Source organism: Maylandia zebra, linkage group LG19 (assembly GCF_041146795.1).
Source record: "Maylandia zebra isolate NMK-2024a linkage group LG19, Mzebra_GT3a, whole genome shotgun sequence".
Taxonomy (NCBI): domain Eukaryota; kingdom Metazoa; phylum Chordata; class Actinopteri; order Cichliformes; family Cichlidae; genus Maylandia; species Maylandia zebra.
Window position 1 is genome coordinate 11,459,041 of NC_135185.1, and position 27,959 is coordinate 11,486,999.

General features: G+C 44.5%; 1 protein-coding gene across 1 annotated transcript; it reads right to left on the reverse strand.

The window, feature by feature from the left end:
- LOC101484097 (connector enhancer of kinase suppressor of ras 3) lies at positions 1–27,921 on the reverse strand. The gene is made up of 13 exons (XM_012923383.4): positions 27,674–27,921; positions 13,531–13,694; positions 9,927–10,129; positions 8,954–9,041; positions 5,556–5,597; positions 4,617–4,736; positions 4,397–4,456; positions 3,768–3,836; positions 3,527–3,673; positions 2,129–2,253; positions 1,594–1,775; positions 1,405–1,491; positions 1–1,186 (listed from the first exon to the last, which is right to left on the reverse strand). The coding sequence occupies exons 1-13, from the start codon at positions 27,723–27,725 to the stop codon at positions 897–899; spliced, it is 1,629 nt and encodes a 542-aa protein (XP_012778837.1). The 5' UTR covers positions 27,726–27,921; the 3' UTR covers positions 1–896.
- Between the last annotated feature and the right edge of the window lie 38 nt (positions 27,922–27,959).

The window sequence follows — 27,959 nt, forward strand, 5'->3', positions numbered from 1 at the left end:
TTGACTGAAATAAACTGCAGTTTTTAATAAATCGCTATTCAAATCTTACAAAAGGCAGATAAAGCAACAACAGACACTCATTCCCTGTGGCTTCTTAAATAATGCCGTCATTCTGCCACTGTTCAAAAACACTGGCATAAAAGACCAGTTTACTGTCAACCAGCTGTATATAGAGGCCCTTTAGATGGGTGCTTGAGCTGAAACACAGGTTATAAAGGTTTACTGAGTTGAGTGCATAGCCTTAAATCATGCACAAATGTTTGCTAGTGACAAGATAAACACCTTTAACAACCAATGCAGCATTTTTCCACTAAAGTGACAGTAAAAATCGTATGCATAGCTTTACAAGAGGCAACCATTGGCAGAAGTTAATGTAAGCAATCACAAAAATGAATTTGTTTAAAAAAAGAAAAAAAGCAACATGACAAGAAAAACAGCCTCGCTAACAGACATGTGCTGCTTGTCTAACTTATTCTTTTTTAATAACTTATTTATGCAAATGAAAAGCAAATAAACAGAGAACCGAACTGGTCGAGAGCTTCAGTGTATTAAATAAGCGACGTGAAGAACATCTTAGCCGAAACATTACATGATATGTACAGAGATGTCCATGTACAGCAAACGAGGCCCAAAAAAGCCTAAATCTGAACACAACTGTGTCCTCTTGATGCTGAGGCTTGTGTCAGAGATGAGGGTTGTGTTAAAAGAGCGATGACTTAATGTAGTGAGTACTACAAAAGCAGGTTTGGTTGAGGAGTAGCAGTTGTAGTTGGTAGTAGTAGTAACACCAGGGAGGTATGGGAGAGAGGAGTGTGAGAAAGCCCGAGGACGTTAAATGTCAAAGGCACTGAGGAAGACAAGACAGGAACAGGAAGCCCCGGACAGGAAGCGCATCATCAGTGAGTCAATAGCTTAAGCCGCGTGATCCAACTGACCAGTAGTGAGCGCTCTGCCGTCGTGCGCTTGGAGACGGGAGCTACCGGAGCCTTTTTCGTGTCTTCCTGGTAGGGGATGGTGGCACTGTTGTGGAGGTCTGAGTTGGAGTAGTAGCGGCTGCCCCGGATGTGGTCCACTCGGATGAGATGCCGTTCCCCTGCAGGCCTGTAGGGTGGAGACACCGAGGGGACCTCCTCAGCAATGGTGGGGATCCTCTCGTTACTCAGGTATCTGTACAGGAGATCCTCACCTAAAGCAAAGACACAATGACAGGTTATTCTAAAGTCTCTAAAAATGCTTTGCAAATCTTTTTTAAATATTTGACTTGTTTTCTTATTGAAATTAACTAAGCAGCAACTTAATGGGCTGAAAAAATAATGATGTGCGATAAAGTGTAGTTCCACTAGTGGCCACTTGAGGCTGCATCCAATTGTGAGTCAATAAATTTAAATGATAAGTTGCACACACCTTTCCTTCCCTGCGCCCAGGGCTTTGCGTAAGGATCAACCACTGACAGACAGGTGTCTGCAGGCATGGACAGCGGCCGGGGCTTACCTGTAGACAAAAGTTTCAGGCTTGTTAATTGTTCTGAAAACACATTTTCTGAGTTTCTGTCAGAGGAATATTTCTAAACCACTGCGATGAGAAAGTACTGACCACGCGAGGGTTTATGCTCCCTCATTCTGGGCTGGACCACCTTTGCTTCGATGGGACAGCCGGCGCTTTGCTTGTCAAAATCGGTGCAGTGTCCTCTGCTCTCCTTGTCCAGGAAGGAGTTAGGTGACTCAGAGCCCTTTGGTCTTTTACTGATGCTGGAGAAGGCGTCTGTTCTCGCCTCTCTGGATGGAGGAACAAATGTTCATTAACTTATCTCCACAGCATGAGGAGGTGGAGGATAAAACAGTCGTAGTGTACGGACGGGTGGGAGCTGAGTGGGCTGAAGACCAGCAGAAGAGAAAGTGCAGCAGGAGGGGGTGCGAGGTAAAGTGATCACGAGCCGGGACCACACTCATTATTCATCAGCTTTAAAGCTCTGAGTTAGGCTGTAGCAAAGGTTGACTGGGGGTGTCTGAATCCCTCACAGCGGGGGGAGCAGGTGGCCTCCAGCCTTCTTGTTTTAGTACTTTACTACTTTTAGAGCTGAAGTTTCCAGTAAATTAATAATCGGTGCACATGAAACAGGATGGCTTACCGCGGCGTGTACGGCATTAGAGGAGGAGGCGGGATGTACAAGTCCAGGATAGCCGGCTTCTCCTTTTTGGTTGATCCATTAGCTGAACTGGAAGGAGACTGGGTTCTAACGAGGGACGAATTATTCTGAAAGAATACAACACAAGCGTGAGTGCCTGATCTAATCTGGAGAATAAAGTCTTCTCATTCCACCTTATCTGACTGCATGTACAGATCAGTTTGTGTTTCTGCTTATTACTGTTTCGGCTAATAGTTTTTTTTCCTCAGCCTTAAATTAAGACTTAATCTGACTTGCTGGCTAACGGGAGGAGTTTCCCAGATGTGGTGAGACATTTAAGTTCCTGTATGTCGGGCCTTCTTGTTTGAGGCATGGAAAGCTTCTGAGTGTAGTCCAAAATAGCCTGAGACACTTACCACAGTTATGTTTCCCCAACATCGTCCTTGAGTGTTACTCTGCTATTCTCATCAGGGAAAAATTACACATCTGCTGATACAGCATTGTAAATGTGATATATGGCAAACTAAACATCCAACTGGGGATCTCGTGAAACACTGCTCTCTGCGCTTCTCCAAATAGCTCAAATAGTACAAATTATATACTATTACAAAACCAGTGTCATTCATTCTCGAGTCACACCGTATGATTTGTCTCTGTTTGGCTCTTCGGAGCCTTGCTATCGCAAATAAACTGAGACGCCTGGCTCTGATGGGCCTGGCTCTGATGGGCCTGGCTCCGATGGGCCTGGCTCCGATGGGCCTGGCTCCGTGTTAAAAGAAGATGCTGGTGGATGTGTAGACATTGGTCACCTTTGTGCACAGAGCCTCTTTCGTTGATTTGAGGAACCCACTCCTAACTGATATAATCTCATCCTGTCTTCTCCGGCTATAAAAGAGGCTGCGCACACGATGACGCGGTGCCAGAGCTTCAGTCTTGGTATCTACGTTTATGACAGGCTTGCAGCCTCCCCCTCTGTCAGTGGGGACTCACCTAATTTAGCGTAATGTGTTCAGTTGATTATGAATCAGCTCACACATTCCCTCACAGGCTCGATATTTATCCCATTTCCCTTTAAGCTTTCTTTAACACAAACAAATGATTGTGTGTCTGTTGTTTGCTTTAAACCATGACGTTGGGCCGTCTAATAAACTAACCATTCTGAAACACTAAAGCTCGGAAGCTTTATCTCATAGACTGAATAACATCTTGGGACTTTGTTTGCCTCTTTTGTTGTGCAAGAAAAGCTGAATGCTATATTCACTTGAGCCAGCAGCACTCTTTCAGGGTGGCCCTGTCTGGACTTGCTGCTTTGGAACCAACTCCCTAAAAAGCTGGTAATTGTTTGACAATGATTAGACGAGACAATGATGAAAGGAAGCGTGCATGCATGTGTGCATGTACCTGAGGTACTGGGGGCTTCCAGCGCATGTTCTTCAGTGGGGCAGGGGTGAAACCTGTTGTGCCCGTGGGCCTCTTCTTCAGGAGTAGAACCACACCTTTAGGGTCCTCCCTCAGTTTAAAAACCAGGTTTTTTAGCTGCCAGCCCACCTGGTTAACAGGAAGCGAACGCACATGATGCTTATGCTTTTGATTAAAGATTTCCAGTATGTATTTAACTTCCCACACAATCTGGGATTCTTACCACAGTCTGATGGTTGACCTGGATCACCTCGTCCCCAGCGTGGATCTTCCTCGTCAGGTCTGCGGGCGACTAAACATAATACATAAACAGCCAAGGTCAAAACCAGATAGACCGCTTTTATTGAACTATTCTCAAAATGCTGTGGAAACTGGGCGGCGCTCTGGTACCACTCGTGGCTGATTTCTGCACCAGATGGACACTCAAAGATCAGAATCGTGAGAAAAAGCCTCTCAGTGTGTGTGACTATCAGCAGAATTGTTTTTCATGTCACGAAGATGCCAAACGAGATAAACTGGTCATTATAAACGATGATTCAGGTTGTGATTCAGGAGTGGGGACTGGAGGCGTGAGGATCCAACGGTGGCTGTGATGCACGTGTGTTAGTCACTGACTGAGTGTGTAAGTGTGGTGAAAAGGTAAAACTTGTTTGTGTGGAGTGCAGAAAGAAACTATCCCCTTTGCACATGAGCAGCTCTGAACTCCCTCACATGATGTTACTCAGGGTGCCCTCAGAGAGGAGGATGAAGAGGAGGAGGATGAAACTTACAAAAGCTTGTTTAAGAGTACTGGCAGCGAATGAATGAATTTCAGCACTGAAACTGGATAAAATTGGCTCCTGTCCTACTTACATGTTCTGTGGTTCCAGTGATGACATGCAACCCATCATAAGTAGACTTGATGTACATTCCCTGGGTTTAAAAAGAAAAGAAAAATGGTGGATAACAGCGTATTACCAGTTCACACATCGAATACATTCCCAGACAGACAACCCAAGAAGCCGACCACAAGTTCGAGGTTCAAAAAAAAAAAAAGAGGAAAACAAAAAAATGTTCAAGAATCATTCCTCACCAGACCCTCGCCTGGATTGATGTTGGTCAACTGGACTTCTTCCAAACAAGCCGACTGGCTCATCAGGGGGTCAGAGGTGGTTCTCACGGTCTGATCACAGATGGTGTTCAAAATCTTTGACTGCAGAAGAGAACGCCAAACAAAATGCCTCAGTGGTCAAAATAATAAGCACAAGACTTTAATAAACCTCTCGCTGTGATCACAAGTGCTGCACTTAATCATCCAAAGATCAAGTTATTGTGTGTTTTACAGGTTAGAACTGGCAGTTAGGTTACATTCCTCCTTTTCATACTATATGCAAAGACCTGTGTGCCTGACATTAACCTCACTACTGTGAGGTTTAATGCTCTGCGAGGGGTCATTAGTGTGCTTTTAAGTGGAGCGACCTCAACGCATAGGACTGAAATCAGTCCTTTAAACACACCTCTTCTATGTTCCTTTCTTGGTTAATGGCAAATACTATAATTTCTCATCATTAGAGGGTTTTATCGTATATACTTTATGTAGAGTTGATCTTGAGGAGTATAAAGGCAAGAAATAAAAATAAATCGGACTCGTGCCAAATAAAGAATAGAAAAAAAAGCTGGTGACAAAGAGGAGCAATGAAAGAAAAGTGAAGAAAAAAGCTTTTAAACAAAGACGTCTGTAATATGAATTTCAAAGAAAGATAGAAAGTGGTAGAGGAAGCCCAGTGTTAGCCCACAGAGTCTGGAGAGTGTCAACAACAGGAAACACTGATTGATGGCAGGGCCATAATAGACCCACCTCCTCCTCTGGTCTTCTTGTACACCCGCCTGCTCTATTCACTCAAAAATCTGACCTTGCTGCTGAAAGCAAGTCTGACACAATGCCCAATTAAAAAGACTTAAAGGCCCATTCCCCACAATACTGGAACTTCCAGGTCAGTTCTTTGTTTGCAAAGAGATGCAGAGTACTCACAACTTCCAGGATCCTTTCTTCCATCTCATAAACACTGCAGTCCTGTTGCAGAGAATAGAAACAGGGAAGAGGAAGAAGTTAGTCGATGGCTCGAGAGCGAAAAAGCAAAAGCATGAAGCAGGGTTTGGGTAAATGGGATATAATCAGAATCCTACATATAGAACTGAGAAAAATGAAAAAAGCCACAAATAAACAGCTTTTAGCTTTAAATGACCGCTTTGCTTAAATTATGTGGATGCTTTAATTACATAACACCCTTTGTGGTTCAGTTTACTTATACTGGAATGAAAATACCATAAGAACAGTCATACAGTAACTATGCGCAGATGACATGGTGAGAAACAGTCGGGAAAACATGTCATCGTGCTCAGAAAACCCTCTTCCAAATAGTCTGCTGGCAGAGAGCAAATATTTGGACGCACGGCCGCTTTCTTCGTTGCGACTGGGTGGGCTAGTGGAGGAGGGGAGGTCCTCTGAAGACAAAGCTGTGATCTTTGCAGATTTTATCAGCAGCTCCTTCACCCAGTCAGCCCAGTCAGCTGGGAAACTGTCCACTGGCCCTCTCCAAGTGTCAGCTAGACAGGACACAGCTGTGGCAACAGCCCCACTGACAACTGTGTCGCTGGCGGGGAAAGAAGGGGGGGGGGGGGTCAGTCTAGAGTAACCCCCCGAGGGATAGCATCCAACAAATCACAGGTGACATGCTTCTGTCAAAACCACAGAGCACAAAGGTATCAGTGTGAGGCTCGTTCCCCCAGAACGCTCACAAGCTACAAACCTGTGGATGGAAAATAAAGGAAAACTGTTGTGATGTGCACAAAGCCAGCTCTGTTGCTCTTTGTAAATGCATTGTACAGACAGCAAATAGGGGGGTCAGCCATGTTTTTCCATATTTCCATAGCTTGCACATTCCACTGGGATAAAGCGGGGCGTTTGTTTTCAAAACCATTGGCTTGTTTGCACTAACGAGATTTGCGCGACCGTCTGTGGCCGTGAGCGATGGCTTCGCATCAAAGCAGAATGCATGCAGTGCTCCCTAAATATTCCCTTCGATCTGCGTTTTACCGTCTGTTTGAAGGATGAAACTCATTCGGTGAAGGTTCATACATGCGGCTGCCATGTTTCCCTTACTTTGGGGAGGAAAATGAAAAAACAGTATAAACACGAGGTAGGAATAAATGCAATTATAATACATTTCCTGTGACATATATTGGTCCCCAAAAAAATCATGTTTCCAAACAATCTAATTCCAGCCAGGAATATATGGCGGTTTCAGCAAGAATTTAGCTGCTCTTCCATAAACAAACAGCTGCATATTTCTTTTACAGACATGTTTGGATCGCTGCTCTCTTAACTGAGCCAAGAAGGATGAACTAAAAATACATATTTCAACGTTTAGAGGTCGTGAAACAAAACAGCATGTCATTATCAGCTGGCACGACTCCCATCAAGCTTTAACATTTACAGAACTTCTCCATAGTATCAGATTATGAGAAAACGATATCATAGACTTAGACTCCTGGCTTTATTTCTCATTTCTGAGAACTGTTTGTGCTTCCAAAGTAATCCCACATCTTTGTCAGGACCAAAGTAGTCACAATAGACGAGGGCGAGATGAGAAAGAAAGCACTGCGGCTGAGGACAATTCCCTGGGTGTACTGATCCCTGACATTATGGACTTGATCTCACAACCAGTGTGGATCAGATGACTCTCTGGGTGCAGCTCTCTGGGCCTTTGATCAGCCACCAGAGAAGATTTGCATGGTCGGGCAGTGAGGTGCATGGCTGAGAGTGGAGCGCTGGCACGGTGCCGAGCCTGGACTGACTTCACACCTGCAGGAAACCAAGGCCACGGACTGCAGCATGTCACACCTGGGCTTCTCACGTGATGACAACGATGGACTTTATCGTTTGCAGAGAGTTGAACTTCCTTCGTCATCCAGCGGGAAGCGTAAACTAAAGACACGCGGGATTGATGAAAAATGCATACTTTGACAGAGAGTGACCTCCACGCTGACGGGTTAGCCAAGAAGGACGATGCATCCAGTGTTTTATGGCCTTGTCCCATTGTGTGTGCAAACACAGGCTTCATTCAGGCAGAACACATAAAGTGCGATCTCAAAAGCCCCGATTTCTGGGCAAACCTCACGCCGTCCTCCCCCATCATAAAACTAATCACCGTGGCAGACTCCTGTGCAACTCATTTTATTAACCAGTGCTTTCCATGCTAGCCCACTTGCTCTAAAGAAACAAGGAATCCAAACGATTCAGACAAATCGGAAATGAAACGAGGATTTCTCTGAGCCTGTGTTCTTTTTTATAAACTCGATCATGGGATTAGTTGGAAATCGCCCATCCTCATCAGCTGCTGCGAGCTGGCTTAAAACTAGCAAGTCGAACGGCATGTCTCTCCAGCTGCGAGAGGAAGCTAATCTCTCAAGCCTTGCAAGAACCTTTCAGCACCTATCAGAAGTTTATTCTCCACCATAACCTCTCCACTTCACATGGCAGTGTGAGAAATGGATACCCCCACTCCTCCTGGATGACCATGACCGATACACCCACAGTAAATCACCAGAGGCGCTGAAATCCCAGACTCTGGCGAGGAAATAGGCACTCTGGGAAAGGAATTTATTTTGATGCAATAACCCTCTGAAAAAAATGACACCTGCACTCTCAGGAGCCACTTTTGCTGGCAGCGTAAAATGAGTTTCTTATCGGGATAACCCTTGAGGGATAAAAGACAAGCGGATGAATTGATAGGAAAGAAAACCCAGTCAAATAAAGTCTTCCCCATATGCATGAGCAACCACTACTGGTTTCATGAAACTGGCAGAAGCAGGAATAACTATACTGATGCAATTCAAGAGCAACCCTCTGCAGAAATATAAAAGGGTGGTTGCCGGTGCTCTGCGCTATCTGTTAGCCATCTTTCCAGCAGTCTGAAGGACCACCTCCTCAATCCTTCCACTAAACCTACACACAGGAAATGCTTCCAGACGGTTTGGTCTCCCACTGGGAGCATCTCGGAGAAGCAAAAACAGGAACCACATGGCCCGAAGGAGTACAGCAGCCCGGGGAATGTTGGCAGCCACCTCTAAAAGAGCGCTAGTGGGTTTTATGAAACTGGAAGCACAAAAGCAACATTTACCATTAAACGTCCCCACACCGAGGGGGTCTCCTCATTAGCCAGCACGTGGAGGAAAAGATCCCAAGAAAAACAGCAGCATTTGCAATAATGTGCTCAGACTGCTGGCTTCAGGCTCATGTCATGGCTGCCAGACCACATTTCCCATAACACTCTTCTCCTACACATCTGTGCCCCTGAGCTGGTATGTGCTCAGTGGAAAAAAGCTATTGTGTGTGTGTGTTTCTGCTGAACTAACTAGCATGCAGACCTGCTGAACTGTGGTGGTGAGCTCCAGGCACAGCTGAATGATCTTGTTCTTGGTGGCTGTGAAGTCACTGATCCCTGTAAGAGGCGTCCTGCGAGCAGACAAAGGAGGAAAGAGAGAACATTGGAAACAAGCGATGGACTGCAGAGATGAGCTCAAGTTTATTGTACTCGCTCAGATTGCTGTGTTTGGCCACCGACAGGCTTGTTACTCGTTTCTCAAGTATGCAACCATTCTGGTGCCAGCTTATACTTTTCTGTCTTTTTCTCACCTCACTCTGAAACATGTGCTTCAAAAACCAGTTTGTAGTCCTTGGAATATGTCTGACTATATTACAAATCTTGAAACAAATAGCACTTACTGGCCAGTAGCACAAAAAAATAAGGATTACTTTGTGTGCCAGAAATACGTCTCTATATATTTTATTGTTAATAAACAAGAAACTTGATGCAAAATCATTAAACTGCCGTCTGACCAGAAACAGATCTAATACCAAATGTGCAAAGACTTGTTTGCTGAGCTAATGTGCTGTACAAATACATTATTATTAGAGTCAGAGAAGCCTAATGACCTACAAACCTGAACCATAAATTTTCTTTGGCTCTGCTTGCACTTCAGCATCACAACAACCATTTAAACAATGACATCAATGCACCACTTTAGCCAAGCCTGTCATAAAAAGGAGAAGCTTAATTTGAGCCAGCTAACACTTAATCCTGGCAACCTGCTTAATATGCTCGGCTTTTATGGCGTAATGTGTTTTGGAGCAGGTCAACAGGAGCGCACAGGACACTCTGCCAGCTGGATATAACGATAAGCTGACATGCAAAAGGTCTTTATATAATGCTGAAAACGAACTCTTATGTCTGATCATAAACAGACTCGTTTTTTGAATATCAAATTGCATCTTTATTTCAAACTAGTGTGATCGAACGTGACACTTCCGCCTCTCATTAAGGCCGTGACAAAGTGTTACCTGTCGAGCCACGCCAGGAGGCTCTTTGCAGCACCGATCAGCTCCACCACGGAGGTAAGAAAATCGTTAGGTGGCTTTCGCGAGGCGCTTCCATCGTAGGCGGGGCTTTTCCTGCGGTCGGCCGTGGCCATGTGCAGACTGTTGGTGGCAGCTCTCATCCTCACTACCAGATTCTTCAAGTTATCTGACTCCACTCCGTAGTTCTGAAACAGCAAATTAAACATAACAGAACGGTTTAAGAGCACACTCATCATCAATCCTTCTACATAGTCTACCTGCGAGGCTTATGGTCCCACCCTGTCAAAACAAGTTGTGTCCCGTCCACTGAAAGGCTGTAATCATTGATTTGACAGATATGCTTTGAGTGCACTTGTCTGTGAACATCGTGAACAAGACATCACTCCCACCCAGCTCTAGATTTGTTCTGGGGTGTGAGTACTTGTGCCATCACCTGATTCTTATCAAGCGGTGTGAAGTTTTCATTCCTAAGTCTAAGCTGTTTCCTGCATACATTCCTCTTATTTAGAAGAGGAATGTATGCCGGTCTCAAAGATCAGGGAGTACACTATAAACCAGCTGTGAAGTGAGCTGCTGCAGGAAACCTGGGCAGCAACAGAATTCACCTTTTATCAGAGTCGGCAGTGTTTAAACTTTTGCATTCTTGCAGCTGAGAAATTGGAATAATGTGTTTTTTCCATATGTACGCAGTGGAAGGGCAGCCTGGCTCTTGTCCTGGTAAATATCAGCTTACAGGATGTTGCATCGCTGCCAGCAAACGCTGCACTCTGAGTGACATGCCAGGAGCTAAATATGCTTTGCAAGGAGTAACACGGCACGTGTTTGGCAACCAACAAACGAGATCTGCAAGTGGTTAGCGTCTCCTTTTATTCCACCGCCCCTCGCCAACATGGGCTCAAAAACATATATTTGACCAGTTTTAGTCTCCGGGGACACACTGGAATAATCAGACTAGTCAAACAGTAGCTGAAGGCAGCATTATTCACGCCACACTTGGCATGAAATGGTTTGTTGAAACACCATTAAGGAAATGCAAACATGATCAAGGAATATGTGAAAAAAGAGAGAAAAGTCACTTGGTGGTTTTATTCTCATTCGGTGTAACTTTAGCACCAAGGCAGCGTGGCTTTTTCATTAGCAGGCTAATCACACCGTCGCAGCGGCTCTGACTGGCCCACAGATGTCCGCTGAGCTAAAAACCACGTCTGAGCAAAATCTGCGTTTTCACTCAACCCATTTTTCATCCTCACAACATTTCAAGTCAAATTTACATTCTTGCAGTGTCCTTTTTCACCACACCAAGCTAAACAAAAACCAAGATGGCAGATTTTATTTTTGAAGTAAGGCCTTTTTGGGGCTCTTTGAAGACGTTATTCGCTGACTTTAGGCTCCTCAGGAGAAATCAAGAACGGTTATCACAACACGGTGCTTCCTCCCCTCAGACTTGACTATAAAGGACATATCTTTAAGCAATAGTACAAACATTTGCAGCAGGCCCATGATGAAGCCGTGTTCAATGGCTGCAGCTAATGCTTATGTGATGATAGAAGTGTTGACTTTCAGCACCGACTCTGCAGAAAGCATCAAGGCTCGTGAGAAGACCAGTAAAATGAATTGATGTGTTCTTTCTTTGTCTCTAGACAGCAGTTTGGTCTTGATCTCCTTTGCACGGATGGAGGACGAGTACGAATGCTTCCTAAAGGTTTGCAGCGCTGTATGTTAGCTCATCTTTCATCATGATTTAAGTTTGTAACTATTAACGAGACAAAGATGTGCACACATGCATAAACATTTAAAAAGCGAGAGCAAAGCCTTGCAGCAAAGGGCCGCTACGTCAACAGGAAGTGTCTGACCTCCCAGTAAATTTAAAAAAAAAAAAAAAAAAAAAGGGGAGAAAGTGGGTGAAAGTGTGAGAGTGTGTGGGGGTTTCGGGTGCTGCTGGGCTGCGTTCCTGTGAGTAGCAGTGACCTTGAGTAAAAGCTAATTGAATCGGGGGCCTCACTTCCTCCCATGAGCCCAGTGGAAGGTTGAGGCCCGCTTCTTAATAGGGAAACCCCAAACGGACAAAAAACATTATACTTCAAGGCTTCAATCAGGGGTGAAAGGTTAAGGACAGTGCACCAACTACCAAAGCACAAACTGGCAGCATGTTTTACCGTAAATCTTAGAGCAAAAGCACTTGCGATTCCACTTTGTCAATGCAAAAGATTCCAGGGATGAATCCAAATCTGGGCCTGGTTACTGGGATAGTGCAACACATGGTGCAAATTTTATGATAAATAAATCCAATAAAAAAAACCCCAATGAATACGTGCTGAATGCTTCCATCTGTTCAGTGCGGTGACTACAGGTAGAGCACTGATAGGAGGCAGGAGCTTATTGTGCATTGATGGAAAAACTGTCAAAAACTGTGTCAAAGGGAAGAGATTAACATATTTTGCATATCACTCACAATTAAACTGATAAATAGACAGGTAGGACATGAGATTAGATACTTCAGCGTCCTTCCTGTAGATTGTGTATATTAATAGCTCAGTTCATGTGACTCTATTCCAATGCAAAGAAGCTAAGGAACGATAATAAGATCCAAGCTAAGCGCACGTACACTTGCTTTATTAAGAATGCACGAGAACTCAAATGTGGCTTTTGTGCACTAAGAAAAGAAAAAAAAAAGTAAAAGTAGCTCCAAATCTATTCTACCCACAATTTTCCATTCCGCCTCATGCAGTAGAAGATTTAACATTTAAATAGCTTTGAGCAAAAATAACCATGCCACAAATGATTAATGTAAAGTGTTTTAAGAGCGCACAGAAATGCTGACACTGATCAAAACGCGGGGACCACAAGCTTGGACTTTTATGGCACAGGAAGTGATAAAACTCCAAATCGATCCCATCTGCTGGAGAACCTGTTTCTCTTTCAGCTGGAGCGCGGAAGGTTTCATCACTCTTTACTCGCCTGCAGGTCTCAGGCAGACACATTTTAGCTGGAAGCTGTTCTGGGATCTGTGGTGATGGACAGCAGATCAGCGTGACTCAAAGTGAGCAAGAGGAGCCAAACATGGGATTTTGATACTGAACCGGGAGAGATTCAGCATGGAATTAGGAGTGAAGATGATTGCAGGAGTAAGCACGAAACCAACTTTTCATTTCCTTTGAGACTGATGAACAAACAGCTTAAGTACATATGTATTTGGTGCACATATAGCGAGAAAGGAGGAGGAGCTTCTTATTTTATCTGTCAAACACATCTAACTGCCACTGCTAGCTACATGTTGCCCATTAGGATCAGCTTCTGTTATCTCCCACATCTACAAACTGCCACACAGCTGTGACACCTGTGACCTGCTCTTCTCCAGTGTCCTCAGGCTGCTTCATGTGTCGCGATGCGTCCACACCCTGCTGAGATGTGTGGGAAACGATGAGCTCTTCTGCATCGCTAGTTCCTTTAGCTGCCAGACCAGAAACTACCAGTTGAGTTTTTAGTGAATGAGAGCGAGGGGGGAGGGTCAGGGACCAACAGAGCCTTCCTGAGGTACAGCCTATAAAATCCTCACATAGATTCAACCAGAAACAGATCTACTGACCAGAGCGCATAGCAGGTCGACAGCCTCCAGCACCAGCTCCTGGTGGCCAATCCTGGCAACGCCGAGCTCTTCCAGGTCCTGATGTGTGATCTTCAGCAGCTGCTCGCCACTGATCTTCTCCCGCTCAAAGTTGCTAACGTACTGCTGCAAGCTGTCATCCAAACCTACAACACACACAAGAAGGAAAAGGGAAAAAAAAAAACAGCAAATGAGGATAATCTTACCAAAGTATGTTGATGTCATTCACAAACCTTTTTGTCGCCATGCAAAACAAAACCACAAAAATCAGGTGATGTCAGGTTTTTTAGCACGTTCCAAGTGTGCGTGTGCACTGTCCAGATAAGGAGCAGGTGGGATGGCTATCTTTGCTAGATAAACAAACCATAAACAGAGTAACGGTTGAGAGCGCTCAGTCTGTTAGACTGGTTAAACAATGGGTGGCTGTATTTGTGTGTATGCATGTTAGGTCTATGTGGGTGTGGGTGTTTGCAATAAGTGCGTCCGCATCATGGGTGTCCCCTTGCTTCTATTCCAAACTCCACTAACAAATGACTTGGACTGTGACACCAACTGCTACAGTCACTGAACTTACAAGGATGCAGCTCACACAGCCTCCTCTCACACTGCATATGATTTCAAAGCTGTGCATTATAATAAACAAATGCACAAAACATGCCCTCCCTATGCATGCAATGCACCCCTCAGGGGACCAGAAAGTAAAGTTCAAACAACAGAGGAGAAAATGAGCCTTTGTGTATTTTGTGAGTGTGTGTAGCTGTGGGTGTGGAAGTAAACGCCATCGCCTCTCGCCATCAAAGAGCGTACACAGAGGCGGCAGCTGCAGCTACATGGCCCTGCGCCCCGATTCCCTCTGAAAGACCCGTCAGCTGCAAGACTCTCCCACTCTTTCAGACCTCAGCACATGCACGAAGCACAACTGACATTACTTAGCGTGGTGCATGATTAGGTGATATATTTTAAGTGGGGCATCCAAGTTCAAAAGCGACTTGACAATTTTAGCCTGGCCACGTGCGACATCTGCAGATGGGTCCTTATCAAACGTAGAGGTATGAGTGAAGTCCTGTGGGTTTATTCTGTGGTTGCTTTTGTCTTTAAATGGCACCTCATATGTTTATGTCCCTGTGGGGCTCAGTTCGTGCACCTGTTGCCGAGAGTTTGCATAAAGCAAAGACAAAGGTGTGCATGTGACAGTCACTCCTGACCAAACAATACTGAATTGCATGCAAATACTTGTAGCATGCATTCTGCATTAAAACGCATTAAAGCATGAATACAAGCACAACAGTTTAAAAAAGCCATAAAACATATTTTCAGAGTTATGGACTCAGACTGAAATTAAACCATTTTGGTGTTGTGGGCAGGGCTCAGTTTAAAAAGTTCCAGCCACCAATCAGACGACTGTCGTCAGGTGACTCAGCGAGCTCTGCAGCCACAGAGTTCCCATGAGCTAAATACTGTCAGGAGACCTCAGGACATTTTTATAATCACTTCTCATGATGTTTTTTTTAAAGTTATGTCAAACTCTTTAACACCTGTTGCATGTTTCATGGTAGCATTCGACTTTAGAGCGAATCTTTCTGTTCACATGCCTATAAAAGAGCACCTTTCAGACACATTAAAACCTCATTATGGTATCAAAGTTCCCTCTGACAGCAATTTTAATCCTTCAGAAAATATAATCCATGTGTGAGAGCTCAAGTCGTCTCCACTGAATCACAGAGAAAATCCATCACGACTCGTTAACCATTAGCCTCCATACAAGTCAGGTCCAGTTAGGCTCATTACATTTTTCTCATTCCTCGGCATGCTAATCTTAGGCAAGACTTTCAGAGAATTTTTAGGCTTAACCCTCGACTGGCCGGTGTTCTGCGAGGGAATCCACTTCGCATTGTAGGAAAGGGGCTGAGCACTGGCCTGAGCCCACACTGACATGAACACAAGCCAAGCACAAACACAGGGCCAGTCACTTAATGCGATTAGATGAAAACAAAGTCGTGGGTCTGGACGGGGCAAAGTCTCCCTTTCCTGCTGTGTTAAAAAGGCATTTCCTGTGGAATGGTGCCACCGTCCTTCCACCAACAAGGGAAAGTTGTGGTTTAGGCTACAAAAAGAGTTGAAGGGGCTCCAATTGCAGGATCTTAACTGTTTGAAAAACACAGAGTAGATATCAGAAAACACTCTGGAATTAATTGATTGACTAACTGATGAGGGGCTATCCTCTCCTTTAGCTTGTTTTCACTTTCATTCTTTGGCAAGAATTTTCCTAGAAGTTAGAGCTGTAGGCATCAGGAAAATCACTCCGTGATGTTCTGGCTTAGGTTTAAAATGTTTTTATTTGTGCTAAATACAGAAAGGGGACATTTCCCCCCTCTGACACTTAAAAAAATAAAAACAGTGAGGCTTATAAAACATTTATTGTGCCTCAATCAATGGCTGTTAGGGCGTGTGTATGTGTGTGCGAGACTATCAATTTTCATTAAAGGGCAGAGAAACCAGTAAAAGAGATAGAGTGTCACGTTATTGTGAATTGAGTAAAGGGGGAAGCAGAGGGGAGGAGTGTGTGAATGCTTTTGAAAAGCCTGCACAGGATGAAATGCTGTGGAGGTTTATGGACTCTGAGAACCGCTTGGCAAATGTCCTCAAACCAGAGCGAGTGCATGTAAACCGGGAAGCAAAGCACCAAAACACCAGACAATCACTTACCTCCTTCTATTTACATCATCAAAAAGTCTAAATTACTGTGTGCATTTTGACAGCTGGTTCGTGCTTCATCATTCTTTAGCTCAAAGTTGTCCAGTGTGAGATGTGACAATCTGCTGTTTTCCACTTCATATCAGTGTAAATGCATTTTGCAGGCTAACTTAGCATTCTGAATACTTTAGCTTAAGCTGTGAAATAATAAATCTCACTTTTCTAAAAGTAAACTGAGTTTGCTTGTCAAAGTTCTCACATTTCAAAATCTGAACCAAAATCTCGCAGCACTAAGAACTCCTTCATCCTGAGTCTGCAAATAAGTGCTTCATTCCCAGCCCACAGAGGCTCGATCATCCAGGTAAGGAAATCCCAAAAAGTTGATTCTGTTCATCCGGGAACAATCAGAGAGAAGGTGTGAGAGTACCAGTGTCACAAAGAGTTTAAAAAGGAAGAATGGAGAAGACAGACTGTAATCACTGACAGTGCAGAAGATGACTGACAAATGCCAGGGTTAGAGGTTAGGGGATCTGGCTGTGCCTAATGTGGCACCTGCTGTTCAATGTGGGGTCTCACCACCACACACTGTTTCGGTAAACAGTGATTATGTGCCAAACAGGTTAGCAGCAAAGGTTTAGCAGTACAATGGATAAACCTTCAGGACAGCAGGACAAGAGCTGGACAATCTGGACAACATAAATGGAACTAGACCCGCCTAGTGGCCTTTAAGCTCTGCAGCCTACTTAAAGCCTGTGTAAGCACACAGTTCTGGCAATATAAACAGAGCACATCCTTTTGCAAAAGGTTAGTTTATTCTTATCCTAATCTCAACAATTGGCTGTTTTTTTGTCTAAAGCACAAAAGAGCCCAGGACTCTGTATTTGTGATGAACAACATTAAACAACAGCAAACAGGATTGAACAGGATTTCTGAAACAAGTTCACATCTTTGTCCCAAGGAAAAAAAAAACAGATCAGTTCAGATCCATAATGCTCTTCAGTGCAGCTTTTGGTTGCCAACTTTTCGTTCTCAGGGGTTTGATTACATTAGTAAAAGAGCACGCAGTCTTTCTCCCCCAACAGAAAGAAACAAACAATCTCCCTCCCCCATCTTTCAACCCCTCCCTGTGCTCCCAGTGGGAGCACTTGCCACCATGTAACACACACACACACACACACACACACACACACACACACACACACACACACACACACACACCAGTATCCCCACAGGGGTGGCCACTGGGAAAGCTACTGGGTGTAGAATAGCTAAGCCACTGTAACTCCGCTGTCTTTATTTGTCAGCCGGGCCTCTGAACCTGTGGGGAACGGTCAGGAATTTGATTCATTGTTCTCTGCAGAGCAGCTCCATTGTGGGAACTTGCAGCGCTTTGGCACAATGGTCTCTGGCAGGACCAGGCCGTGCAGTAATTAAAAAGAAAGAAAAAGCTCCTCTCGACTACACAGCTAAGCTATCCTGTAATGCATGACTTCACAGGACAACAACAAAGCCTGTACACACACTGGGAGCTGGGGATAGAAGTTACACAATGATCTCCGTCTCTATTGCGCCTGTTGTCTCTTCTTCTGCAGACAGTACAAAATGTTAATATTAATATAAATAATAATATTAATCTGAATATATATTAGATGCACGTTTTCCTTCAGTGCTAAAACCTAACAGGCTAATTCATTCCTGGGATTTCCTATCTTCTGATAGCATCGATTATACAAGCCGGTATAATCCATGCTTTAATCTTATCATCACTTCCTCCAGCTAACAGAGTGTTTCACTTTATGTACCCTAATCTTAAAGACAGACAACTACAAACTGGCAGCTACATGTCCCAAGTGTGCTTCGTAAGGGAGAAAAGCAGCTGAGGCTGGCCCCTCCACAGAAGACAAAAGCAGCCCTGTCTCTTACCGGGTGATGGACGATGACTGATGAGAGCTGAAGGGTCAGAGTTCAGGGGGCTGTCGTGGCTGAAGCGCATTCAGCGAGCACGAGTGCCAGCCCCCTTAGGTTCAGTTAATCCTCACCTCTAGCACAGCAGACCGAGTCACGTGACTGCTACCTTTTTAGATTTCTAAGGTTGAATGAGCTGGAAGGGAAGGAGGATGTTGGACAGCTCAGTTAATATCGACTAAGGTCTGGAGGTGATGGAGGTCTGGGCGGAGGAGAAGAGGAGGTTTGGAGAGGTATTTTTGGTCGGGCTGTTATGTGATGACTTCTGGTCACAATGACATCAGAAGACAGAAGAGAACAAGAAACAGGGCAAAGAGACAAGCACACTGCTGCGGGCGCATGAGTACGAGAGTCTTTGTAAACCTGCAGCAACAAAAACACTTGTTGCCCAATTTAGAGGCGTGGGATAAGACTCTGAAACTGACTGGGTCACCGAGTTTAAACCTAAAAATTCCTTCCTTGTATACGGTTACTCAACGCCACACGTGGAACCTCTAACAGCTGCATACAGTAGGCCTATATGCAGGTAATATTAGGGATTCTTGGGCAGTTTGAGTGAGCTACACCTGCACCTGCGCTGAACATCATTTTTGGGTTTAGATTAGATTAGACATCTTAGATCTGAAGCTTTGAGAAGTGACGGGGACTATCCAGTTAATCCTGATTATTCCGATTAAGCTCAGGCAATTGGATGAATAGACTGGCTATCTGTGAATGGCCAGGTTCATTATCTGTTGGTGATTTACTCTGCAATATTTAAGTGATTAAGAAAGGACAGTAAGCAGTCACTGATTGGTGGATTTTTCCCATCAGTCATTATTATGAACATGTAGGACAGGCAGCAACATGGAAGTCTCCATTCTTGTGTTCAACAACTTTCTGAGTCAATAAGCTATCCTGTATTATTGCAGTGTGTTTCAGCTGTATTACACGGTTTTAATTTTCAGTGCATGCAAGACATCTTTAATCGTGCTCGTGTCAGAAAAGTTAGCTAATCAAATGTTTGCTAGATGCACTTTTGCAGTTGTTTGTAAGTCATTTATTGATTAATGAACAAAACGCTGGTTCTAGAGCTCATTTCTTATCCTGCAGAAGTAACGGGCTGCACACCAAACTGCTCACGTCACAGGTTTAGAATGAGGACACCGGACTGCGTCAGCCCAGATACCTTAAATTCATCATGCAACACATGAGACAGAATGTAGTAGATGATAAATCAGGAAAGAGTTTTCTATCATTCTAATAAGGCTCAGGTCTGTGTGCGTGGAAAAGACGTCGTGTGGCTGTGCCACAGACTCATGCATTTCATTTTTTTGTCGTTGCAATAATCTCATAAATATTTTCTTGCTTTGTAAGAAACGATCTGACTGTAACTCCACCGTACATGGAAAACGTGTTCATATCCGTCTGCCTGTCCTCATGCTGGGATCCGTTTTGGCCCAGTCTGCTGTTTGTTTGCTGGGTTTGCAACAAAAACCATTTGGAGCAACAAAATCTGCGTCTTGTTCCTGTGAGTAATCAGCTACATGCGTTTCTGTCCTGGGTGATTTCTTTTGGAGCTATGCTAATGAACAAGGGTGCAAAATCAATCAATAAATAAATATGGGTGCATGGCAGAAGGTTCATCAGGCTTATAAAAGCAGATAAACTGCTTGTCTCTTGAGAAAAAGATACGAGGTAATAGTTTACGCAGGTAAGTGAAGGAGTTGGAGCAATAACCTCTCAGGCCAACATAAATACCCATCGCTCTCCAGTCGGCCGCCTGGCCACGCTGCAGCTCGTTACCGCAGGATAAACACGTTCTAAAGAAAGCAACAAAGACCTCAGAAATATCTCAAGCCGCCCCCACCTCTCTCCTGTTCCTGCCTCTCCGCCCACCACAATATTTCGTCTTCCTGGCCCCACCAAGGCTCATATTGTTGTGCTTAACCTGTTGACAAACATCAAAACATAGTCACAAAGCTTTAAAGTCACAACACAATTGCCGATTTTATCATTTAAGAGCGGAGTGTTGTAGTTTTGATCGCAGCAGGTGATCAATCAGACAGAAACGAGGACGCTCACTCCGTGAAGCGCTGTTTTCGTGTCAACGCGACTTCAAAAACACTCACTTTGTTACAACCTAAGCATCACTGTCCCAAGAAAAAATCTATAATTAAAGACTGTTGTGTTCTGCAAAGAGACAGTGATGGAGAGAAAGAGGCAAACGTGAGGGAACAAATGTCAGAGACAGAAGCTGTAAATGAACACTTTTAAAACACTGCATCCAGAGCAGGCCTGAAACACGGCTTCAAAGCCAAATGCACTAAGACACAGGCAAAAAACAGGGAACTCGGTTTAGTGTTTTCCCATTACATGTACGGTGTATGACCAGGGTGGCCCTCCATGCTGATTACAGACCAATTTACCAGCGCCATAATAGCTGCCTATGGAAACCACAATAAAGATGAGCCATGTTTGGGGGAGGAAATGAGTCCCACTGATTTAGTTTGCCATGGGAATACTGTGCTAGACGTCCTCCTGACGCTGCATGTGGGCATATTTTCTAGCAGAGACAAATTTAACTTTGCATCCATTGTGCTGTTCTGTTGCATGACAATGCTTTCTGAAACAGACAGACAGACAGAAAGAGGCCTTTAATTAAACTAAAGATATCTTCATATTGCTCCAGTGGCTCATGTGGTTGAATGTAGTCCAATCCTAATTTTGGATCGACGAAAGCATCTTTGGATAAGAACCTGCTAATTGACATAAATCTATCACAGGGCAAAGCAGTAAAAAGATCGACTTTGCTGCAAAGCCAAGCTGAGCGTTTACTCGATCTAAGCCGACAGGAGGTTCATCTCTGGCCCCGACAAGCTGGAGGTCCACAACCCTCCACAGCACAGCGTTTTACTGCGGCAGTGCAAAGTGCTGCTGGTGGTCAGCCCCCTCAGCCACAACCAGACTGGCCGAGGCTGTAAATAAAGTTAAGGTTACTATAGTGACAGGGGAAGTGGGAAGAGGTCGGCGACAGTGGAGGGTGGGAGATTTGGGAGGGTTTTGAGGGAGGGAGAAACCTGGCTCATGGCCAGGTCAGTGGAAGAGGACACGAAAAGACCGAGAGCATCATTTGTCTGTCTGACGTTACAGGCAGGCACACGTTTTAAATAGAAACAGAAACATAAGCATGACTAGAAGCGATCGGCTTTCCCATAAATCAATTAAGAATAAAGGATTAATCGTGACTAATATTCTCTTTATGACAGAAAGGAGAACTTCAACAAATTATGCAACGCAAGACATCACTAGGCAGCCTACAGGCAGTGGGCAGCTGATCCTGTTCTTCCTGCTGCAAGGGGTGAGGGAGAGGGAGGGTGAGTCATCTTCAATGAAAAGATAGCACTGAATGACAGTGTGTCACCCACAGGCCAGGACAGGGCACCCGTGACGCACGAACACACAGCATGTGATCTGTGCTGTCCTGGCTTTGCTGTCCCTACATTCTGTTTTCTTGCTGTATGAAATAAATGATAGCTTACACACACTCACACACACACTCACACGCTACTTAACCGGTGAGCTTTGTTTCGAGTCTTGCCAGCACCTGCCGTGCATCTTCCTCACAGAAAGAGTTGTTCCTACAAATAATAAATGTGCTGTTGACTGGAAACAGCTGGAATAGGTTGTCATATACAAACAGAGAGGAAGGTCACGTGACAGAGTTTTCCCAGGTAGGCTGCACCACTGGAAACAAAAGGGAGGATCAACAGAATCTCCCCTGATTGTTTCTTCGGGTCCACAAATCTCTCAAAGAGGAGCCGCCACTCCCTGTCCAAACAGTCGAACCAACATTTGCTCTAAAATCTTTTGTACAACGCTCCGAGTTTGTGTCTCAGACAAAAAACAATGGTTAGTTCAGTATGTGGACTGGACACAAGAGGATGAGTTAGAAGTATGATGACTGTTGGGTGACAAAAATAGTTGTTTTTCCCCCCATTCTGGGATAGGGAAGCCTGGGGAAAATGTGCAGCGTCAAGTGACTTCACTAGCATGTGTTTGTGGAATGTTTTGAAGACTCCTGAGGAGACTTTCAGCCACGATAAAACAAAAACAGAGGTTTGTCACCTGATTATGAGCTTTTCTTAATAGAACAATAGAAATCTGACCTGAAAATTACGAATAAACAAACACAAAGACTTTGTGTTTTTCGAGGAACCTTTTGTTCATCAACCCATTCAGAGCCCATGAAGCCACGCAGATAGTGGGGCTCATTAATGCTTTAAAAACACAGACTGGCCCATTAATGCTGCCTCATCTATCGCCGCTCTCTTGCGTAACCAGTGAATGAGAGCTGACAAATTAAAAAAACCCCATCACAGGCGAGTGAAAACACAAACACGAGCACGGAGACCTAAAAAAATGTGCGTGGTGATACTAGCACCTCTGTTGTGCATATATAAACAACAGTGGATCAGAAAAAAGATAGTAAGCAAATTAAAGCTTAGTCACAAGAATGTATTTCCCACAGGAATGACAATTTTATCCTGTGGGAACAGCTAGACAGGAATTCAGCCTCCACGGAGGACTAGTCTGAACATGCACAGATCTGGCGCTCGCCCAAGTGCCCGGCTAAACCCCAAAGTAGGCGACAGTTCATAAAACTACAGATCACTTTATAATCATAATGACATTACACTCCATTAGAGTGTAAGCAGGTGGCAGGATGAAAGAGCTTTGTGTGTATTTGGTCAGCGAGGGGGACCGACCTGACAGGCTGTGGCATTTTTAAATCCGTTAAAAGCAACTGGTGGCCCCAAATGCAACAAAGGACATGTGTGACCTGTTTGGACTGCTCATTCACAGAGCCACTGGTTTGGTTTAGCAGGAGGGAGAGGGAAAAAAAAAAAAAAAAAAAAAATCACAGCACTTACATTCCTCTCATGTTCGGAGTTTATTTGAGCATAAATGCATTAGCGGTGCTTTGATAACAATATCAACCCAGGCACACACTTCCTTTTCCCTCCTGCACCAGCGCACACAGGTCCGGTAGCATTTACAGACATCACCGGGAACAATCGTGACACATACCAGCGAGTGCACGGGAGCATTTCACATCCCTGCACGAGAGGTCGGTCAACATGTGACGCCTAAATACACACTGGCCTGCTGCGTCACCTCAGGTTGTTGCTTTCAGTCCCGTGACTTAAGCATGGCACTTCACAGGCCAATGCTCTTAGGGCAGACTGAGGCCAAACGGCTTGCAGGTCCGACTAAGCTGAGCTCATCAGGGAGATTTGCAATGCACATTTTAGATTTGAATGAAAAGCAAACTGGTGTAGCTTCGGGTTAGCTTGGACGTGGGATCAAACTCGGGCTCCTCTCTGCTGACATTGTGAGAATTAGTTATAATGTGCTCTACATGCAAATGCAAACTGATATCAGTGTGCTGATAACAATCATTTGACCTATAAAGCGCCATACGCAAGAAAGTATACCGTGTAAACACAATGTGCCGGCTGCTGGTGAAGCTGCGGAGGAAAGTCATTTTTAAGGTTTTATTTATGCAGCTGCCTTTTATTCAGACCAAATCAGAGTGTGAAAAACCCCGACGCTGACTGTGTCCCCCCATGTTGGAGCTCCTGATGCTGTCAGGCTGGGATTCATGTGACAAAAAGGCCACAGAGGCCATGACAGCAACAAAACCACAGCAGTGCCTTTGAGTAACCTCTCCCCAGGGGGAATCCTCTTACAGCACTTCCCCTAAACTCTTTTCTAAAGAAACATTGTTATGCGCGCATCACTAGAACTCAACAGGTTAAACTTAAAGATGCAGAAAGTGTTAAAAAACAAAGGCTGGACTTTACGGGAATTAAACAGTTTCACTTGAATACATCATCCCATCCTGTTACTTCCTTTTCTGAGTGAGGTCGTTAGACGGAGCAGACAGATTTCTGCAGCTTACAGAATATGTTTGGATTAATCTGACACTTGTTCTCCTGATGCATATACACACAGTTGCTCCAGCGTAAGGCTTGCTAAAAATGGATTAATGATGCTTGTGGTGGCTATCCAAACATAGACTCTACTTTCCTGATAGAGCCGGCACTAAAACAGGGGTAAAGGATGCCTTAATAAGGGTGAGGTGTCTGGACAATGTCTGTTCTTGCTCCCATATAGGAACTCTGTTTCAGTCAGATAAGGATCATGAGCCATCATTGCCCTCACCTTCCTATCCTCTCCAGAGATAAGGTTGCTGAAGGCACCCGTCAGTGAAGCTACTCAACAATCCTTTTATTTTTCCCAGGTTCGAATTTGGTGAAAGACAAAAGCACATTGAGCACGTTTGTCACCTTTCTGACAAGATAACCGACATCTCAGCCCTTTGGTGGGAGACAGAACAGTGCTTGCACATGCTTGTCATTAAGGACGTGTTGATCTGATATTTGGATAAGATATCCAAGTATTAAGTTGGTGGTGTTTCACTGCAGCTACACCCACTGTGGTCGAAGTGAACGGACGCACCTGAAAAGCTCCCACAGCGACGATGCTTTCACTGTCTTGGTCTCGCTTGGTTTGTGTTCGCTTCGCCACTTCTTTGGAAGCTCTTGCTGGACTTGATTTCACTTCAGCGGTCTCCTGTCTGCTCCAATCCACACTCGATAAGTGTGTGTGAGGAGCAGGTAAAGGATGCGCACTCAGACTGAGAGGATGTAAAAGACAAACCAGCGTGAACGCAATTAACAGCAACCTAATGACGCTCACGCTGAGCTGAAATGAGACTACTGGTAATGAAATTTAGGTGAATGAAGCTAAGGAAGCTGAGCTGAGGCATAAAAGAATTGGTCTCGGTCTGTTCCACACAGTGAGGATTTACATCTTACTAATGTAACCTGGTTATCAGATTTTTGGGTTCTGGATCGGATTGGAAGTGGAAAAAAATTGGATCAACACACACTTGCTGCTACTCTTCTACCTACTATTGAGTAGATGAGCAAAGCTTGGTAAAATAAGTCCATCACTGAAGTTTACATGTCCAACCTGCTTTACAGACACAGAGCTTTGAAATTTGATAAGCCAGGATACATTTATGGAAAACACTGCAGGACATTTCGGCTGTATTGCAAAAGCAAAAAAGCAAAAAGCCACACAGTAAGACTGTATTTACAGATACACTGATTCCTCCCAGCAGCTGCAAGGTGGAAAAGAAAAATCTGAATTACATCCTATTCAGGTGTTTGTATATATTGAATGCCACCCTCACCATTAAAACACTGCTGTTGTGTATTCAAGACTATATTTGGAAAATGACTAGCAGCATGTCTAAGCCTTAATTTCAAAATCATCACAATGAGCTAAAAATGCATTTACTGAAAACATGGTGTGTTCTCAGGAAAGTGCGGTCAGTTCCCCGGAGGACGTAATCCCACACATGACATATGGCATACCAGTCACAGAGCACTGCAGGTCCAGCTGGGAGATCTTGTGGTGAAGCAAATGTGCTTCAGGACATTTCCAGTCCCCACACATAGAAAACAACAACAACAATGTTTGAATTGAAAGGGATCAAGAGTGACAATAAACATCCACCAGCGACCACTTGATCCGCTGCAACAATGGAGGTGTTTAACAACAGCTTCAATACACAAGAGCAGCCCCTGTCCAGCTCGGGGAAACAGCCCGAGGCAAACGGGAGTAAAGGTCTGCACAGAGTGCTTCCTGAGACTTTCATTTGGCTTCTGTCACACGCACAGCAACTCTGCAAACAGCCGTGTTCGGTGTTGGTGCGAATGGTCAACAAGCGGCCGTGACCCCGCTCCGGGTGTGCGCTTTCCTTCAGTTTGACGCCGTTTGGCTTTGGTATGAAAAGATTACACAAGGTTTCCTTCAGTCAAACAACACGAGTGGTTACGTGCTGTGTTATGGCTGTGGACGGTGCAGCGGTCACTGAGGACCGAAAGAGGCCTTTTCTTCTCTGTGAAAACTGGTGGTGGCTTTTGGCCCTCCTTTAAAAAGGCTCTTTGCTTTTCTTTAACAAAGAAAATGTTGGCGCATGAGCACAGCCAACCCAGGGAGAGGTTTAAATGACCAAAGGAAGAAGTGCAATATCACAACGCTTCATTTTTTTGCAGCTCTGACTGCTTAAATGCAGATCCACCTGCTTGCAAAGTTATTGTTGTCTACACCGACGACAGCACCTCTGTGCAAATGTGATTCAGCAAAGCCAGAGCAGTGACCCTGGAAGCCTCTCAAGTATAAAAACAAAACTTCATCAACCGTTTTTCATGCACCAGCTTCAGCAGGGAGCACTTCCCTGAGCGCGTCAGTGCATTTCACTCAGTTCTTCCCTTCTGATGTGTTTGCAGGAGTCTGCAAATCCAGTAGCTGGGACCTACAGAGACAACTGCTGAGTCAGATTTTCAGGTCACTGACAGTAGTGGGGCCCATATACACAACTAATCCTCCATCCACAAATGCCCGGTCAGGCTCTTTTCACAGCACACATGGAAACTAACCCCTGACAATCCCCTTTAACCCCCAACTATCGATGCGCACTAGCAGGCACGCCTCATTCAGCAGTTAATACACCACCGCCTACTAACTGTTACACTTCCATAAAGATACAGAAGTTAGCTTAAACTTACAAATCAGTATATGAAAAAAGTTTCCAAATGTCCTTCAGAACAAAGACAGACGCTTTGATCCCATCACGAAGAGCCTGCGCTTCTTTTTCCTGACTGATGACCACAAACTTCAGTTTCTGAGTTTGGCATCTCTGCAACTACTCCATCCACTACGTAGCTTCTTGCGCCGCACGCCATGCATACCTATGCTGTGACTAAAGTCTGGTTCAGAGAATATTTATGCCACTAGCATACCTCTCATTCCTCTCAGAAAATTAGAAATAGAATTTATTTTTTAATGGAGAAAAAAAGATCAGTGCAAACTTACAGACAAATTATTCGGACTTTCTTTAGAGATTTTAAAGCTCCAAAAGTCCAGAGTACAGTGACTGTTACACATCAATATCACTTTCTTTAAACAAATAAAAAAGCAGCAGCAAATATAATGAGAGACACTTGGATACTGTTTGTTTCTGACTTCGGGATTTGTGACACCAAACTTAGGACAGTCAGTGTATTTAAGAGCCAATCAAATACATTTCCTTTGTTAGCACAGTGACAAAATAAATCTCATTATCAAGTGTTATCAGTAGTACGACTGGCATGTCAGGGGACTGCTTACACAGCCAAGTGTCATTTCTTTGTCCTTCTTGTGTAAGTGAGAGTCAAAGAAATGTAGTCCCATTGTTATGCGCCTCAGTGAAGGTATGCTGTCACGCAGTTTCTACGAAACTAAGAGCAGATAACCGAGGAGCGACTCTGCGCTGGGGCACAGAAGCCTTTGAACAGCTTCTCTTTTAATGAAGTCAATGAGATTTTTTTTTCCAGACTAAAATCTAATCTTTTCAAAGTGCCTCACTTACCTCTCATCCAGTCGACAACTTGCTTTGGCGTCCACTTGGTTATCGGCTCCATGGTGTGCTCAGAATAAAATCAGAGAAAGAGAAATGAGCCGAAATGTGGCGGCGCTGATGAAGAACTCGGAGAACTGTTTTCTGTCACATTCTTCGCTCCAGCTTCGCTCTCAGCGTCTGTTTGTGTTCACCAAATGAACAACTGTGCGCACACTCGACCGGGAGGCTGGACTGAAATCCCCCTCAGGTCCTCACCGCTCGGGTTGGGATTGATGCTGCATTCACGTACTGCCGG

What these genes read in the sequence shown, in the direction of transcription:
- LOC101484097 (XM_012923383.4), bottom strand. Translation starts at nt 27,725, where the DNA reads ATGGAGCCGATAACCAAGTGGACGCCAAAGCAAGTTGTCGACTGGATG. An exon ending in TCGACCTGCTATGCGCTCTG is followed by an intron (nt 10,130 to 13,530) that starts GTCAGTAGATCT and finishes TTGCTGTTTCAG; the next exon opens with AACTACGGAGTGGAGTCAGA. An exon ending in CTAATGCCGTACACGCCGCG is followed by an intron (nt 1,776 to 2,128) that starts GTAAGCCATCCT and finishes TCCTCCATCCAG; the next exon opens with AGAGGCGAGAACAGACGCCT.